This window comes from Gracilinanus agilis, chromosome 2 (genome assembly GCF_016433145.1).
Source record: "Gracilinanus agilis isolate LMUSP501 chromosome 2, AgileGrace, whole genome shotgun sequence".
NCBI classification, from domain to species: domain Eukaryota; kingdom Metazoa; phylum Chordata; class Mammalia; order Didelphimorphia; family Didelphidae; genus Gracilinanus; species Gracilinanus agilis.
Window position 1 is genome coordinate 116,949,104 of NC_058131.1, and position 16,887 is coordinate 116,965,990.

The 16,887-nt window shown below is 37.4% G+C and overlaps 1 protein-coding gene across 2 annotated transcripts in view; it reads left to right on the forward strand.

The window, feature by feature from the left end:
- Positions 1–35: 35 nt before the first annotated feature.
- UGP2 (UDP-glucose pyrophosphorylase 2) overlaps positions 36–16,887 on the forward strand; it is a 41,429-nt gene continuing 24,577 nt past the window's right edge. Inside the window, exons 1-2 of one of the 2 annotated variants that reach the window (XM_044663383.1) lie at positions 36–338; positions 13,918–14,045. In XM_044663383.1, the coding sequence (XP_044519318.1) occupies positions 13,932–14,045 (114 nt within the window). In that variant the 5' untranslated portion in view covers positions 36–338; positions 13,918–13,931. Of the gene's footprint in view, positions 339–874; positions 1,322–13,917; positions 14,046–16,887 lie in introns of those variants that run through there. The other variant, XM_044663382.1, reaches the window with a different exon arrangement.

Consider the following 16,887-nt stretch of genomic DNA (forward strand, 5'->3'; position numbering starts at 1 on the left):
TTGAGGTGGGGGGGGATACGAGGGAGGGGGGCACGAACAGGGAGGGGGAGGGGGATCTGTCGGGGATCGGGGGGAACTGGACGGGACCGGGGTGTGTAGAGTTTGGGGAATGAGGACTGGAGAAGGGTGGGGAGAGCGTCGCCGCTGCCGCCTGGCTGAAATTGGGAGCGGGAGGTGGCGCTTGCCCGGCGGAGTCGGGCTTGAGGGGGGCGGGGGAGGAGGAGGAGGAAGAAGAAGAGGGCTCCTCCGAGGGGACACGTCCTCCCTGCCCGTTCCGAGATTTCTTTCTGGGGCCCCGTTGATGTCCCCTAGCCAGAAGGTCTGAGGAATAGAGAAAGGTGGGTCTGGGTAGCGGCGCCTGGCAAGGGCAAGGAAGAAGGAGTGTTTGTCCTTGGAAAGGCTGGGCGGCGCCCCCCACCGCTGCTAAAGCTGGGCCAGGTCCTCGCCCAAGGGGGAGCTGGGGGAAGGGAGAAGGAGGGGCTGCTCCTTCTCTCTTCTCCTCCCTCCCCTTTTCCCAGCGGGGGTAGGGGCTGGCCACATTCTATGGCTCTCACGTGGGCTTCTCGTGCCCCCAGCAGGGTGGGAGAGGAGCTGTCCCCCCGCGCTGGACGGGACGAGCCTGGCCGGCTAGTGCTGGAGGGGACGGGGCCGCCCTTATCACGCGCAGCACTGTGGGCTGGTAAAATACTCTGGACGTGCCTACACGCCCCCTTCCCCCCCACCTCGGGTGGGGAGGGGGCTGAGTGTGCTGTTTACCGGAGGGTTTCCCGGGGAACCTGCCCATTGGCCGGAGGCTTGGAGAGGAGGAGGTGGAGGAAGCCGTCGTCCGTTCCTGCTGCAATTCCACCCTCTGGGGGGTGGGGGGACGAGGGGGCGGTGGATCCGACTCAGATCCGCCTCTTTCATTGATGAAATTTAAATTCGAGGGGTTTTACCTTTAACTTGGGTGTCCAGCTGGCTTTCACTTAGGTCTTGAGCACTCTGGAAGGCTGTACTGGAAAACCGGACTCCATCCCACCGACTTGCCTTTTTTTTTTTTTTTTTTTTAAGTGGAAAAGGAGTAATTCCCCCTGGTGTAATTAGTTCATTTTTTTTCTTGATTTTCTAAAAAAAAGTGCTACTTTTTATTGCTCAGAATTAACATTCCTCTTAAGTTGTCAACCGTGGATGGAAGGACCACGTCGAGATAAGCAGGAGAGGAAGAAAGACCTGTCCTAGAGTGTGACTTGTTAAAAAAAATTATATCTCTTTATATATAATTATATTTATACTACAGAGTATTTATTTTATTAAACCCCCAAAATGTCGATATTTGTACAAGGTAAGATGTTCCTTATTTCCTGATTTGCTTTAACTGTGCTTGCTGGTAGCCCTGGCAGTAGAGAGATTGGTGGGTACCTGGGAAGTGGAAATAACTCCATTGAGTTAGTTACCTTTTGCAAAATTCTTGTAAAGCTGAGCAAATGGATTGGCTTTTCCGATTAATATAATGTATGTAGCTCTCCCTTTCCCTAATATTTTACTCCTAATTTCCCTTGAAATCAGGTTAGAGCGCTCGGGGTGGCCTGGGACCGGGGGCTGTTATTAGTGATGAAATAACATTTTAGCTACCAGAGCTACTGTTATTAATCCCATTCCCAACCAGGGGGTGGGGAGGGAGACCTGGAAAAGGAGTCGGGAGAGATGACCGGAATCAGGTGGATTTTCATAAGGACTGTTCTTTAAGGTTTAGCAGTCTCAGCTTGAAGCACTGTGTCTACGTGGTTTGAGTTTCAGATTCATTTATTGCGAAAGAGGGACTAGCCCATAGTAGCTGGAGGTCATTCCAACTGGAGAAATGACTTTGCTGCATTGCTGTGATATTTTTTCCTTTGAAATATGAAAAGATTATTAAGATTTCTTTAAAATTTGAAAATCTTCCACTGTGTTCTAGGTATGCTTAGAAAGAGGTCCTTTAGGAAAACACTGTGCCTTGTAATCAGTGCTTTGGGGAGGTGTGAACTATAGGAATTAAAATTTAGAATTTGTCTTTAAAAACTATTAATAGACTATTGGGCTTAGTTTTCCACACTTTTTGTATGCAACTTAAATATACCGGGTATTTGCAGATCTCTGGATGTGAAAGTTGTTGCCATTTTTTGCAGACTCCCAACATCTATAAAGTTCACAACTTCACAATCTTCACATGACACTCTGAATTAACAAAGATGCTCCAAAAAGGAAAAAAGGCAGGGGTAGGGGGTGGGGGGGACTATTAGTCAATGGTTACCTTATTGGAAAGTGATTTTTTTTTTAATTTTTACACCCGAGGATGTCAGAACCTTATGAAATTTCACATCACTTTAATTGTTAATTTAAAACATTTTGGAATTAAGAAATAAAGTTAGAAATTTGTCTCACACTATTATTGAAACATATGGGATGCTTTAACCAGCTGACTGCCTTCAGCACTAAGCTCAGAAATGTCATATGTAATTAAATTTTCAAAATCATGTTTTACCTTGTTTATGGTGAAAGATCATTGTATTGTGATTTGAGACCTGGGTAAAATGGCTGTAAGGTTTCTTCCAGAATAGAATGTCAACTTTAACTCTTTGAATCCTCTTTATTTTCTGTCTCTGATCTTAAATAGGAAAAACACAGGAGGAGAGGGAAGGGGTCAAACATTTATATAGCGTCTGCTCTGTGCCAGACACTGTAGTAAGACCTTTACAAATATTATCTCATTTGATCCTTATGACAACCCAGGAAGATAAATGCTGTTATTAACCCCATTTAATAGTTGAAACTGAGGCAAACAGGTTAAATGACTTGCTAGGAGGCATAGAGCTAGTAAGTATCAATAAAGCCATTATTTTTATTTGTCCCAGAAGGAAAATGAAGTCAGTTGAGTAATTTATTAAAGTTTACTATGTGCCAGGCACTCTGCTAAGCATTAAGGATACAAATGTAAAAACTGACCCTACCTTCAAGAAGTTAACATTCTAAGGGGAAGAAGACAAAAAATAATATGACAATACAGAATAGGCAGAAGGAAATCTCTCAGGGAAGGTAGGAACGACTTGGGAGCACAGGAGTACCAGAGCTAAGAGGCCTCCTGGAATATGATCTGAGTCTTGAAGCCAGAAAAGTTAAAATCAGGTGGTGGTGCATGAGTGACAGCCAGGGAAAAGTAACAGTGTTAGAAGGTGGGATGTCCTGTGCAAGGAACAGCAAGTAGACCAGTGTTTTTGCATCACTTACTACATATGTGGAGGGGTGTAAAATGTAAGAATGCCAGAAAGATAGGAAAGAGTTTCTTTATGAAATGCTTTAAATGCCAAATAGAGGAATTTATATCTGATTCTAAAGGCTTGAGGGAGCTTTTGGCACACCTTGAGCTGGGAGGTTGAAATCAGCAGATCTGTGTTTTAGGAAAATCACCTTGGTAGCTGAGTGGAAGATAGTTTGGAGTAAAGAGAGACAGGAGGCAAGGAAACTGATTAGAAAGTGTTGCAAGAAGTCAGGTGAGAAGTGATCAGGATTTGAAAGCTCTTAAATAGGAATAATAATTCTATTAGACTTTTTACGGTTTTAGAAGTGCTTTCTCTACAAGTATGAAGTAGATGGTATAATTATTGTTAATCCTCATTTTACAGATGAGGAAACAAAGCCTTAGGTTAAGTCACTTGCCCCTGATTATGCAACTAATAATTATCTTTTCATCAGTGCTTTTTAAGGGCTATTTTTTGATAAGTTCCTAAAGATGTTATTTATTAATTCATATATGTAATGAACTTATAAATGTGCCAGGTGGGCTCTAAAACTCCAGTTCTTAGAGCAAGTAATTCATGTATATGAGAGAGAGAGATCACCCATTTCATTTTCTTCCTGTTATCATTGTACTCTTTCTTGTTTGGCAGTAATTTCTCAAGTTGACAACTTGTCATTCTTCTGCACAAAAAGTGACATTTGAAAATTGTTTTATCACTAGGGTCAAATTTCATAGTTTTAAAGTAAATCCATTATAAATTCCATTAATAAGAGTTCATTAATGATTTTATTCCACAATTGGATTTTTTTTTAGTTAAAACAGGTGTAATTTTGTTGTATTTCTTTTTCCTGTGTCCTCCCAAACCAATGCATTTTTGAGCTCAAGTAGCACTTTGTGTCTACTGACTTGTCACTAGCATATTTTACTTTACACTTCATCATCTTTTTGTTTCTTCCTTGTCTCAGCACTTTTAATAATGTATATTGCTCAATAAATGTTGATGATAAAACAATCTAGTTAATGCTTAGAATTCAAATAGCATTTTTAAGTTAGGAAATTATTAGACATGGCTTAGAAACTAAAATTTTAGAACTTTAGAAAAATTTTAGATTTTTAGAAAACATTAATAAAGATCATGTTAAATGCATAGAGGGGAATAGAAATAAAATGCATTCTGTCCTCTTTCTGTGTTTTAAAAACTAATAAAACTTAAAGGGAATATACCAATGTGGCAGGATTTGGTCCAAGAAAATCTGTTCTAGTTACTACTACTAAAATTTAAAGAAGGGGAGTAATAAGTTTCCTTTTCTTTTTTTCCATTGAAATCTAAGTCTACTTTTTTTTTTTTTTAAAGGTAATTTCTGAGTCTTATCTTCCAGGTCTTCTATAAATGATCAGCTGGAGGTTCTTGAATAAGATTAGACATATTTAGTTTTAGTTATCCAAATAATAGTGGCACTTTCATTATAATGCTAACCAGTAAGTCAGTGACTGATTTCCAAGTATGAATTGATTTTAAATTTTGAAAATTTCCATAACCACTCCTATTTATTTGTAACTATAATGTTTGATATTATAAAATTTGAATAATTCCATCATCACATACCTCATGCCTTTAATGTTAAGGGATCATCTTTAGCAATAATATTATAGAATAGTTATTTCTCAACTAAATTCCTACTCTGATGGTTCATAACACGGAGTTCTCCAAGCCTTTGCCAGTGGAACATAAAGTCTGACTGGTCTTGCCAAACTGGAAAGTCTTCAAATAGGAATCTATTGGGAGATAGTAGGTGTGTTGTCTGAGGACCAACCTACCCAAGTTTATAAGGAATCATCACCAGGTTGACTTAAGAGTTATGAATTTTTCAACCATGGCAACTCTCAAAGACCATCTATTAAGTTATAGAGGCATTAAGGTAAGTGTTAGTTAAGGGAGTAACCACACGGATGAAACCCAGGTCATTGAAATATTGGAGCAAATATAACTCAAGATTTTATAGTTATGTTCATAGTTTACAGAGGATTTTTTCACAATTCTGAGATAAGTAATATAGGTATTATTAACATTGTTATGATGAGGAAATTAAAGGTCAAAGAAGTTATATTTTGCTAACATAAATGAAAGTGGGACCTCCTATCTCTTTAAGTTTAGCACTATATCATTAATAAAAGTAATAGAAATAGAACTTAGGTATTTTCTATAAAAATCTAAAAGAATAACTTTCCAATTTATTAACACATAAATGTCACCATATAATCATTTATAAAACATGATATAGAGAAGCCAATTGCTTTATTTTGAAAACTAGCCTGAAATTTGAAACCATTTTTGAAAGTTTGTTAGATTCTGAAACCTTAAACTAGAGATATTCCTCTATTGGAGACCTCCTCTGATGTATCTTGATGAATCAAGTTAGTACTTCTTAATTATCAAAGGCTTATGTCAGCAGACCTGAGAGTCTATCAGGTCCTTCTAAATTAGAAAGGCTTTGATTATGGACCTACTTCAGTGTCCAAAGACTAACCTGGCCACATTAGGAGTTTATTCCTAGCAGACTGGCCACAATGGGATAAATTCTTTTGGTTATCCATATAAACATCCTAAGGCATGGATGAGAAGATGTTATCTAAATTGGGAGAGAGAGGATAGTGTCCATATTGATGAAACTATGTTTTTGAAGTATCTAAAGTAATTGTAGGTTTTAGAGGTTAATGTGCATTTCTAGTTAATAGCCATTTAGATTTTGTGAAATTATCCTTTGGACTTGAATAAATGCATTGTGTGTGTGTGTGTGTGTGTGTGTGTGTGTGTACGTCTTTTAAGACCCATCAGTAAACATTTATTAAGTACCTACTTTGTGCCAGGCACTGTGCTAAACACTGTAGATACAAAAAAGAGGGAAAAGACAGCCTTTGCCCCTAAGAAACTCTCAATAAGCAAACAAATAGGTACAAAATATATAACTGTATATAGAATAGATAGGAAATAATTAAGAGAGGGAAGGCTCCAGAATTAGGGATATTGGACCTGTTCTGCTGCCTTTTACACATGACCTAGACCTTAATCCTAGGATTCATTTGAGTTTTTTGTTTGTTCAGATGACCAGGATATGTTTAGCCTCTTGGAATTCTAGATTTTTAGGACTGGGTGGTAAAGCAAGGCCTAGATTAATTTACAGGGTTGGTTTTTTTTTTCAGGCTTATAAAGTCACAATTACTAGTTCAGTTTTGAGACAATGTTTTACAACAGGGCACTATAGAAAAGGCTATATCATTTATCGCTGTAATGCTCAGTAAAGTTGGGCTTCACCTTAATTTGAAACTTTATGGATGACTTCTATGTAAGGATTTAAAAATAATTTCATAGTATAATATAATTGTAATTATAAACTTTAAGAAAGATTTCTACATAAGGGTTTTATAAATAATTTCATAGTATAATATAATTATAATTATAAACTTTATGAAAGATTTCTACATAAGGGTTTTATAAATAAAAATTCACAAATGAAAGTTATGGTCAATCAAAATTTCATTAGCTATATTTCTTAGTAGAGCTCTTCAAGTTTACTTTTCTTTTACTGGAATGTCAAATAAAAATGGAAATTCTGCACTGGTAGCCCAAATTTAGGGGTTAAAACTGAAGAGCAGTACAAGGACAGATTTTGGAGTTGTATGGCTTTGGGTGCTTGTGATATTGGCAGAAGGGCTTTGGATATTAATTCTTTGTGCACTTTAGAGAAGTAGATGAAGGTAACAAAGCACGATTGAAAGAGTACTGGCCTTGGAGCCGCACGAAATTTGGGATTGAACCCCATCTTTCATGCTACCTATTGTACTGTTTTTAAGTCTCTTAAAATACTCCTAAGTTTTAATTACCTTATCAGGAAAATGAGTTTTAATTCAGTCAGGATTTATTAAAAGCAGCTCCTTTGTGTATAGTGCTATGGTTCTTGCCCTAAAGAATCTTAAATTCTGTGAGATGAAACTATATGTATACATCAGTGCTTACTAAATTATTAGGAGGAGGTATCTAGAACAAATTACTACTTGTAGGACCTGATGGAAGATGATACTTGACCTGAAACTTGGAGGGAGCTAGGAATTCCAAGAGGAAAAGGAGAGAAGTTAATAGTAATACCTGCAGTACCTACTTTACAGAGTGATCGTAGGGATCAAATGAAATAATGAATACTAATTGCTTCAAAATGACATAAATAACATATCACAGTATGTATGGAGCTAGCCTTGGGATCAGGGAAACTTAGGTTCAGAGCCAGTCTGACATATTTGGCTTCTAATCTTAAGTGAGTCATTAACCTTTTACTGTCCCAGCAACTATATTGTTGAGTCATTGAACTTTACCAATAAGTGGGAGTTTCCTCATTTGGAACTCCCTGAGAATGAAGTAGCATAACTGATCTAAATCTTATCACAGAGGATTCTTAGAATGGTAGAATAATGTTATCTTAGAGACCAGTGCGGGGTTTAAAGATTGAAAATAAAAATTGATTATTTTAATGACTCTTTTGAGTGTTTTGGGGGTTTTGATAAGCTAATATTTTTCTAAAACAGGAGTTATTTCCTTACCCTTTTTTGCGTGTAATGGACCCCATTGATAATTTGGTGGCAATCTTCAGAATAATTGTTTTTGTTTAATTATTAATTAAAGGAAATGCTAAATTTCAATTAGGATAGGAGTTCTTAGCCTTTTTTGTGTTCAGAACCCCTTTGGCAGTGGTGAAACTTACAGACCCCTTCTCAGAATAAATTCTTAAATGCAAGAAATGAAACACTTTTCTTTTGGCCTTTCTTTGTATCCCCAGCCCTAGGCATTGCCCCTTGCACAGAGTAGGTAATTAATACATGCTTTTTGACTTAATGGATAGAAATCAATTATACTAAAATATAGAGTTCGTGCTTTACATAAGTGGACCATTCTGTTCTACACTGGGGGAAGGAGGCCTGCAACAGCACACAGTTCAAGGACACTTTGGGAGAAGATGGGGAACAGGGAAGCAAGGGCAAGAGGGGCTGAGGTCAGACAGGTAGGGGCCAGATATGGACACAGAACAGGGCAGGAAATACAATACCTGAACATGAACAGACAGAAGATAGACACTTAGGGTTCCAGACATTTGGACAGTGGGTAAAGCCAAGCAAAGTTCTCTCTCAGTGCTGGAGGTGGGTGTTGCTCCAATTTATTCTGCTTTCAGTTGGAAAATAGTTTTGTTTTGTTTTTTTTTTGGTGGGGAGGTAAATAGGGGGTGTGGCACATGTTCTCTAAAAGGTTCACCATCACTGGGCTAGAAGATACAGTGGATGGAGAACCAACTTTGAAGTCAGGAAGACCTGTATTTGAAATCTCATTTCTGACATGTATTTACTATAGGACTTTGGACGAGTCATCTCCAAGTATGGTCTGGAAACTATGAACAAAATTTCCCATAATATAACACTTTTTGTTTTCTAATATGGGAAATATTGATATAATTCAACAAAAACAAAGCCTCTTAAGAGTTCTTAATTTTGAAGAGCATAAAGGGGTCCTGGAACAATAAATTTTGATAACTATTTGCTTAAGGCAATTCTCTAATAGTGACAGAAAAGAAACAGTCTTAAATTGAAAGAAGGAATTAACATATAACTCCCTGCAACAGTGAAATCACAAGTTCAGTCTCTATCCCTAAAAAGCAAGAGCGAATAATGGATGGGTGGAGAAGAGGAACCAGTGCTCATGGCCTCTGATGGAGGAGATCAAGGTTCTGCTCTAGCTCCCACCAGTGTAGGGCAACGTTTCCTAAGCCATTTCACCTCTTGAACTTTATATGAATTCATCTATAAGTAGCTAATGAGGCCCTTCCAGGTTTTTGATGTCTCCAAAACTTTGCAGGTTAGCCACTAAATTCAAAAGTAACGCACAAAAGACAATATCACATAGGGAGTTAGCCCTGCACATGACTGGAGACCAGCTGCAAAAAAAAAAAAAAAAAAAAAAAATTTCGACTGGACAAATAGCAATGTTTCCCCTCTCCCAGTTGCTGCCCTAATAGTATTATTGCTATAATAGGACCTACCATGATGATGATGTTCCATTTGTAATGTCTGGAATCTTAAAATTTCCAAAAGAATTCAGGGAAATGAAATATTACAGACCGAAACACAATTTAAATGCCTTTGGGTCCATTTTTGCCAATAGTAAAAATACTTAGCCTTGATAATAAAATATTTATAGTGATAAATAAAAGCTTTCATCAAATGTCCTTTACTTAGAAGACAGACTAAGGGATGATAAAAGAACACAAAATGCAATAAACGGTGTTTTATCTTAATTTGTGATTCACCAACTACAGAACAGTTTATAAACTTGCCCAATTTTAGTTTCCTTTCATCCACATTATTGATGGCATATGTTCTAAAAGTAGTAAATCTACAACCTTATTTAAATGTCTTATATCTGACCCATGCAACTTTCAAGGCATCAGGGGTAGTAAATCCCTCTAAATCAAATTAAGAACGAAGTATACATATACACATGTGTATGTGTATCTATAAATTTCTGATTTTAGTTGGGTATTCAGTGAATGGCCATGAGGAACACTGGACTAATGTAAAATGGCTTAGAAGATTCAAAGGACAGCCATTCTCTCAACTCTGCCTTCCCAGCCATTTGTCATTTTAAATCAATCATCTGGGCCTTCTTTAGTGAAAGACTGTATTGAAGCATAATATCTTTATTTTAGCTTCAAGGCACAAGCTACCACCCCCCAAACCCCCCAACCCCTGCCAGCAGAAGTCTTTAATAGGCAGTAGGCCTTTGGGACCTTTCTAGAGCCCTGGGATCTGGAACTGTCTTCTGTCTTAAACTCAATGCCCTTCATTACTCTTATTTGACTGATTGGATCCTATGCTGTGCCACATTTGGCTCAGTCCAGTAACCAAATAGTTTTGGCTTTAATGAAGACCACAAAACTTTATGTTTTTTGATAACTCTTTGAAATATTGTATACATTTCCTACTTCTTCCCAGATCTTCCAGCCTTCCAGACATAAGCATTGGGTTTCTTTCACATGATTTCTTTTTCTTTTTCCAGTATAACTTGGTATTTGCTTTAAATTATATATGTATTTATTGCAGATGGGATTTTAAAAAAATTATTAGGAAGGGTAAGTTCCATAATAAATGATTAGCCTAGATAAAGATTCTTTTCTGACAGTTCAAAAAAAGATGAATGGAAAGGACATGGTCAGTCAAAACCAATGTTTTGTCCCATAGAAAATTGTTCATAGAAGCATACCTTCTTGTATCAGAATATAGGTGTCTGCATTCATAAAGTACCATATTTCACATAGGCTAGTGGTTTTTGATTGCAGTGTTATCCTTTCTACCTACCTTCCCAAAGTGTTAAATGGCATATGCACATTTTAAATTAAATTGGGTATTTGGAGGTACCTATTACTCCTTCCCTCCCCCCAGCAGAAAATTGAACTAGGTGCCCTAGGTATTCTGGTTTATTTCACCAGCAATATGTTATATGCTTTGGTATAAGGAGCATCAAATGGATTTCTGTCCTAATGATTTGATATACCTGGAAACTTCTAAGACAACATAAGTATGTTACTAAAAGAATTATATTTTAATTCAGATTAAAAGTTTTTGACTGGGTACTCTTTTTTAAATTGTTGGGCTTTGATAGGCCAAGAACCAAGATATTCATTTTACTAAACATTTTTTTTAAACCCTTAGCTTCTGTGTATTGGCTCCTTGGTGGAAGGGTGGTAAGGGTGGGCAATGGGGGTCAAGTGACTTGCCCAGGGTCACACAACTGGGAAGTGTCTGAGGTCAGATTTGAACCCAGGACCTCCTGTCTCTAGGCCTGACACTCAATCCACTGAGCTACCCAGCTGCCTCTTACTAAACATCTTTAAGAATGTTTTAGCTTCTATCACATTCTTGAGTTTTCTTGCCAGGTCAAAGTATAGCAGTTGGTACCCTAAGATTGGTCTCTTAATTTCTTATTCTTCATGTCCTAGTTGTGAGAAGAGAACAAACAGGTCAGATAGTAGGGTGGGGTTATTTAATAGATCATGCATGCCACAGGGCAACAGTATTATGTTTTTCTCTCATCCAAAACTTCTTTTTTTTTTTTTTTAGGACATTTTTCCATGGTTACACAATTCTTTACCTCCCCTCTTCCCTCCTTCCTCCCAGAGCTGACAAAGCAATTCCACTTGGTTATACATGGATCATTGTTCAAAACCTATTTCCATATTATTCATATTTTTAATATGATCATTTAATGCCAAAACCCCAATCACATCCCCATCAAACCACATGATCGATCATATGTTTTTCTTCTGCATTTCTGTCCCCACAGTTCTTTCTCTGGATGTGGATAACATTCTTTCTCATAAGTTCCTCTGGATTGTCCTGGATCATTGCATTGCTGCTAGTAGAAAAGTCTGTTACATTTGACTGTGCCACTATTTCAGTTTCTCACCCAACACTTCTTAGCCTGCCTAGTGTAAAGGTTGCCTGTCCTTTAACTTGAAATTTTTGGATGCCATTATCAGGATGTTAAGAGAACACTGATGCCTCCCTGAAATATTAAGACCTAATGATTTATGGTGTGCTTAAAGATATGTGAGGATCATAAAATTATAGATTTAGAGATAAAAGGAACTTCAGAAATCTTTAAATCCAATCCATTCTCTTTACAGATGAGTAAACTGAGCTCTAGAGAAACTAAATAATTATCCACCTGCCCCTTTGACATTGAAGAGAAGTATGCTCTTTGGGAAATGAAAGTGGAAATAAATCCTGGGTTGTTGGATTTTTCGTTCTTGTTTTTGTGACTTGCAATTTACCTCAAATTAGAGAAATTGCTTTTTGATGAACTACTCACTGAATTTGGAATTAGGAGAACTAGGTTCTAAATCTACCTGTGACACTTAATGACTTCATTTTTTTCTCATCTGTAAATGGGCATAATATACTCCCTACCTCACCAGTGATTGTAAGGTTGTAAATTTACATGCTATAGAATTGTGAGGGGGTAAAGGTGTCAAACTAAAAAACAATGCCTTTCTTTGGGAAATCATATTTAATAATAACCAACATTTATAGCCCTTTGTTTTACATGCCTTATTTCATTGGCTCAGTCAATCATTATTAAGTTCCTCCTGGGGTCAGGCACTATGCCACATGATGGTGAATACAAGTCAGAATCCCTACCTACACCAGTACATGGTAACCGGTAGAGAAACACAGTGTGTTTGAGGTTACAAAGTATATACAAGGGAACTATACAACTTTTACCACCTCTTCCCCCACCAACTCCAGACCTATAATGTGTCAAGCATGCACCTGCATAACACAAAGTAAAAATATATTTGTAAAATAATTGGGTAATTATTTACTGCTTAAGATGCTACTAAATAATATTAGTTTACAACCACCAAAGGGTTTGAACCATTAAGTGGAAACCATTGCTTCATTACTCTAATATGTACAACTAGCACTGGGAGGGCTCGAGTGGACAAAGAACACTTGCATTCAGTTTGGTCTTCCTACTTACCCTGTGTGACCTTGGTCAATAAGAGAAAGGCAGGGAGAAATAAGCCCACTTGAAATGACCCCAAATTTTTAGAAACCATGTAGTTATCAAAGGAGAACATTTCAAGTCTAAGTTAAAGTTGTGGGAACAAAATGAAGGGAGGTGAAAAGGGACAGGAAAGACCTGTCTTAAAGCACCCCCCCCCTTTTTTTTCTTTTGGACATTAAGAAACTAAAGCCCAGCAAAGTTCATTGACTTTTACCCAGAATCACAGAGTAGTAAGTGTTGGAGTAGTTTTGAGCCCAGATCTTCAGACTCCAAATCTCTTGTTCAGCCTTCAGTATGCATATTAATATCCCTAAATACACCCTGACCTTTGAAGTTCCTCAGATAATTCTTCTAAATGGAAATTGACAACAATATCTCTTGGGTTTATCTTCAATCAAGCATTATAAAAATGAAAAGCTCTCTATAAAATTAAAGAACTAACATCTTCAAATTAGAATTCTTTTCTCTATTCTTGTTAGCAGTATTAACAATCTTTTGTTCCTGCCAGTGAAATCAGTAAATTATTCCTTTAGTATCTCTTGTGAAACATCATTAATGGTCATCTTTCCAGTTTGTTGTTATTTTGAAAGAGAATAGGGGAAATGAGGCTACACAAAATGGAATGCTGGAATGAGGATCACTAGAAGTACCGTTTGCAAACTGGAAGGAAGGTCAGATCTAAGTATAAACCCTTTATTTACAGCTGAGGAAGCTGAAACTCCCTAGGGACTTGAGACACAAGTAATAGCAGAGCTAAAATTTGAACCCAGGATCTGTCATCAAATTCAGTGCCATTATACCATAGCACACAGAATAGATAAATTTCCAGTCTGTTATACCAGCCCCACTGGTATCAGAATCATACTAGTTATACATAGCCTTTCTCTAGTTAGATTTTATTCTGTATTCCATATGACTTACTAAACTGTTAGAGAAGAGGATGAAATTTCCTATAGACTCTGTGATGCAAGCATTCCAGGAGCAAATAAATAGATTTTACCAAGATTTGTACTTATTTGTACTTATGTCTAATTTTGGTTTCCTTTTTTGTTTTAAGATCTTAGCAAAGCAATGTCTCAAGGTGGTACTTCTCAGTTCCAAGAAGTCATCCGACAAGAGCTGGAATTATCAGTGAAGAAGGAACTAGAGAAAATACTTTCAACAGCACCACAAAATGAATCTGAGGTAGGAATTCAAGTATTCCAGATTCTATCATTTCTAAAAATACTTAAAAAAAAAAAAGGCAGAGTGGCATGATGGATGAAGATTTGGAGCCTGGAAGACCCAGGTTCAATTTCTGACATTTCAGTTCATAAGTACCTACTCTGTGCCAGAGGTACAAAGACACAAATTAAAGTTGAGAGTTCTTCCTTCAAGGGGCTTACCTTCTATTAGAATGTGGATATAAAGCCTTCAAAAAGGTATTTAACTTCATTGAACAACTCTCTTAGGCTCATCTAAACTAGATAAGTAAGTACTCTTACTTAGCCTTTCTCTTCTCCAGATTGAAAAGATCTTCACTAAGAAGATATAAAGGAAGAGCAACATTGGATTTGCTTTTTTATAAATTAATGGTGTTGAATAAAATATATTTCTTTACAAAGCTAAGTAAATGTTAAAGATCTAAAGAAATGTAAAAGTATTTAAGATGTCTTTTCCTCCAACACTCAAACATTTTCTCAACTGTCATTTTTTCAAAATTGACAAGCAGATTTTGGTTTTATATGTCTGAATCAGCAAATGTAAGGAAAAAAGTTTCTTTTTCTTTCTTTTTTTTGTGGGGAGGGGCAGAGTTTTTGGTAAGAGATTTAGATAGACAACCCATATTAGTAACTTAACCTCCTTTCCCTTTTTTTGTACCTTTTAAAGATCTCTTTATACTCTTTTTTTTTTTTTTAAACCCTTACCTTCTGTCTTGGAGCCAAGCCAATGGCTCCAAGACAGAAGAGTGGTAAGGGGTAGGTAATGGGGGTCAAGTGACTTGCCCAGAGTCACACAGCTGGGAAGTGTCTGAGGCCAGATTTGAACCTAGGACCTCCCATCTCTAGGCCTAGCTCTCAATCCACTGAGCTACCCAGCTGCCCCCTCTTTATACTCTTTCCCTCTTCTTGTGCTCACAAGATATCTAGGTCTCTCTGGAAGATGTGGTATTACTGGTGTTGATTGCACCTTTTCTCATGCCCCCCCAACATAATGAACTTTCTTCAAGTCCTAGCTGATATACCATCTTCTGAAGAAGTCTTCCCTGATCCCCTTAATGCTAGTGATTTCCTTCTATTAATTATTTCCAATTTTCATAGAAATTAGCTATAGTTTGTACATAATTCTTTGCATGTTATTTCCCCTATTCATTTGTGAGTTCCTTCCTGGCAGGGACTATCTTTTGCCTTTCCTTATATCCACAGAACTTAATTAACACACTGCCTAGCACATAGTAGGTACTTCTTAGGTGTTTATTGACTGATTGGACTTAGGAGAACAACTTGCATACCCCTTTTTTCCTGATCATTTATACTTCTTATCTTTGTACTGCCATTATTTTTTCATCCTCTTCTTTTGAGATTTATTTCCCCTTTATCACCTGGTCCAGATTTTTCTGGCTGTAATCTTTTCGCTTTCAAGTCACTCCCTCCCTTCTCAAGGAATTCTATATCTGGCTCAACATCTTTTTCTATTTAAATTCTGATTCTCATGCTGGAAGCTTTCAATATACACACTGATATCACTAAGTGCATTTGGGTCTTTGAAGTTCATCAGCCTCATTAACTTCCTTGAACTCCCATCTTTGATTTTGCCTAAGATAAGCCACAGGGATGGTCATCCCTTAAATCTCATCATTACCCATAACTGTTGATTCCAGGATTTTAATTTAACTCTGATTGATGGTCCTTTCTATGATAGCCCCCAATGTCCTTTCCTTCCATTTCTCCCTAGAACTTCTGAACCACAGGGAAATTTAAAAGTTATTCATTTATTGAGTCTTTTTCTGTTATTTTTAATTTTTATCTAATGTTGACCTTCCATCTTAGAATCAATTCTATTGTAAGGCAGAAGAATGATAAGGGCTATGCAATGGGGCATTAAGTGATTTGTCCACAATCACACTGCTAGAAAGTGACTGAGGCTAGATTGAAACCAGGGACCTAGGGGGCAGCTGGGTAGCTCAGTGGATTGAGAGCTAGGCCTCGAGATGGGAGGTCCTAGGTTCAAATCTGGCCTCAGACACTTCCCAGCTGTGTGACTCTGGGGAAGTCACTTAACCTCCATTGCCTACCCTTACCATTCTTCTGCTTGGGAGCCAATACACAGTATTGCACAGTATCCCCAAGATGGAAGGTAAGGGTTTAAAAAAAAAGAAACCAGGACCTAGCCAGGACCTAGGTCTGTAGGCCTGGCTGTCAGTCTACTGCAGCTATCTCAAGTTTTTAACCAAAGCCTTTGCCTATTAATTTATGGAGAAAATTAAGGCAATCTACCATTAGTGCCCTTGTTTCTACTCCATAGCTTAAAACCTTATATCTTTGCACCCATTCTGTTTCTTTTAACTCAAGTCTCTGAGGAAGAGGTAGTCCTTCTCTTTGCTAAGGCTGACCTCTCTGCTTGGGATCTTAATTTCCTTACTACCTGTATATACAGGGAACTTGCTTCTTTACAAATATGCTTATTGTTTACCTTCAAACATTTTCTCTTACCTCAGAAGGACTAGGGAAAAGACACAGTGAAGACATGTTTCTTATTGCTTATTTTTGGTTATATGCTGCTAAGTAAGGGTTTTATGTAAGATTCTATTCTTTTATTTTTTTTCTCTTTGGTCATTGTCTTTGAATTAAATTTATTAATATTTTCCAAAAAAATTTTCACTTGACACTTTCATGCTCTCTAGTCATCCTTTTATCTGTCTCTTCCCTATTAATGCTACTCTGGCAATCATCTATCTTTACTTCTTCACTACCCACTCAACCCACTGCAAGCTTTTCAAAGTTACCGATAATTTCTTCTTGTTAAATCCAGTGGCCTTTTCTTTTCT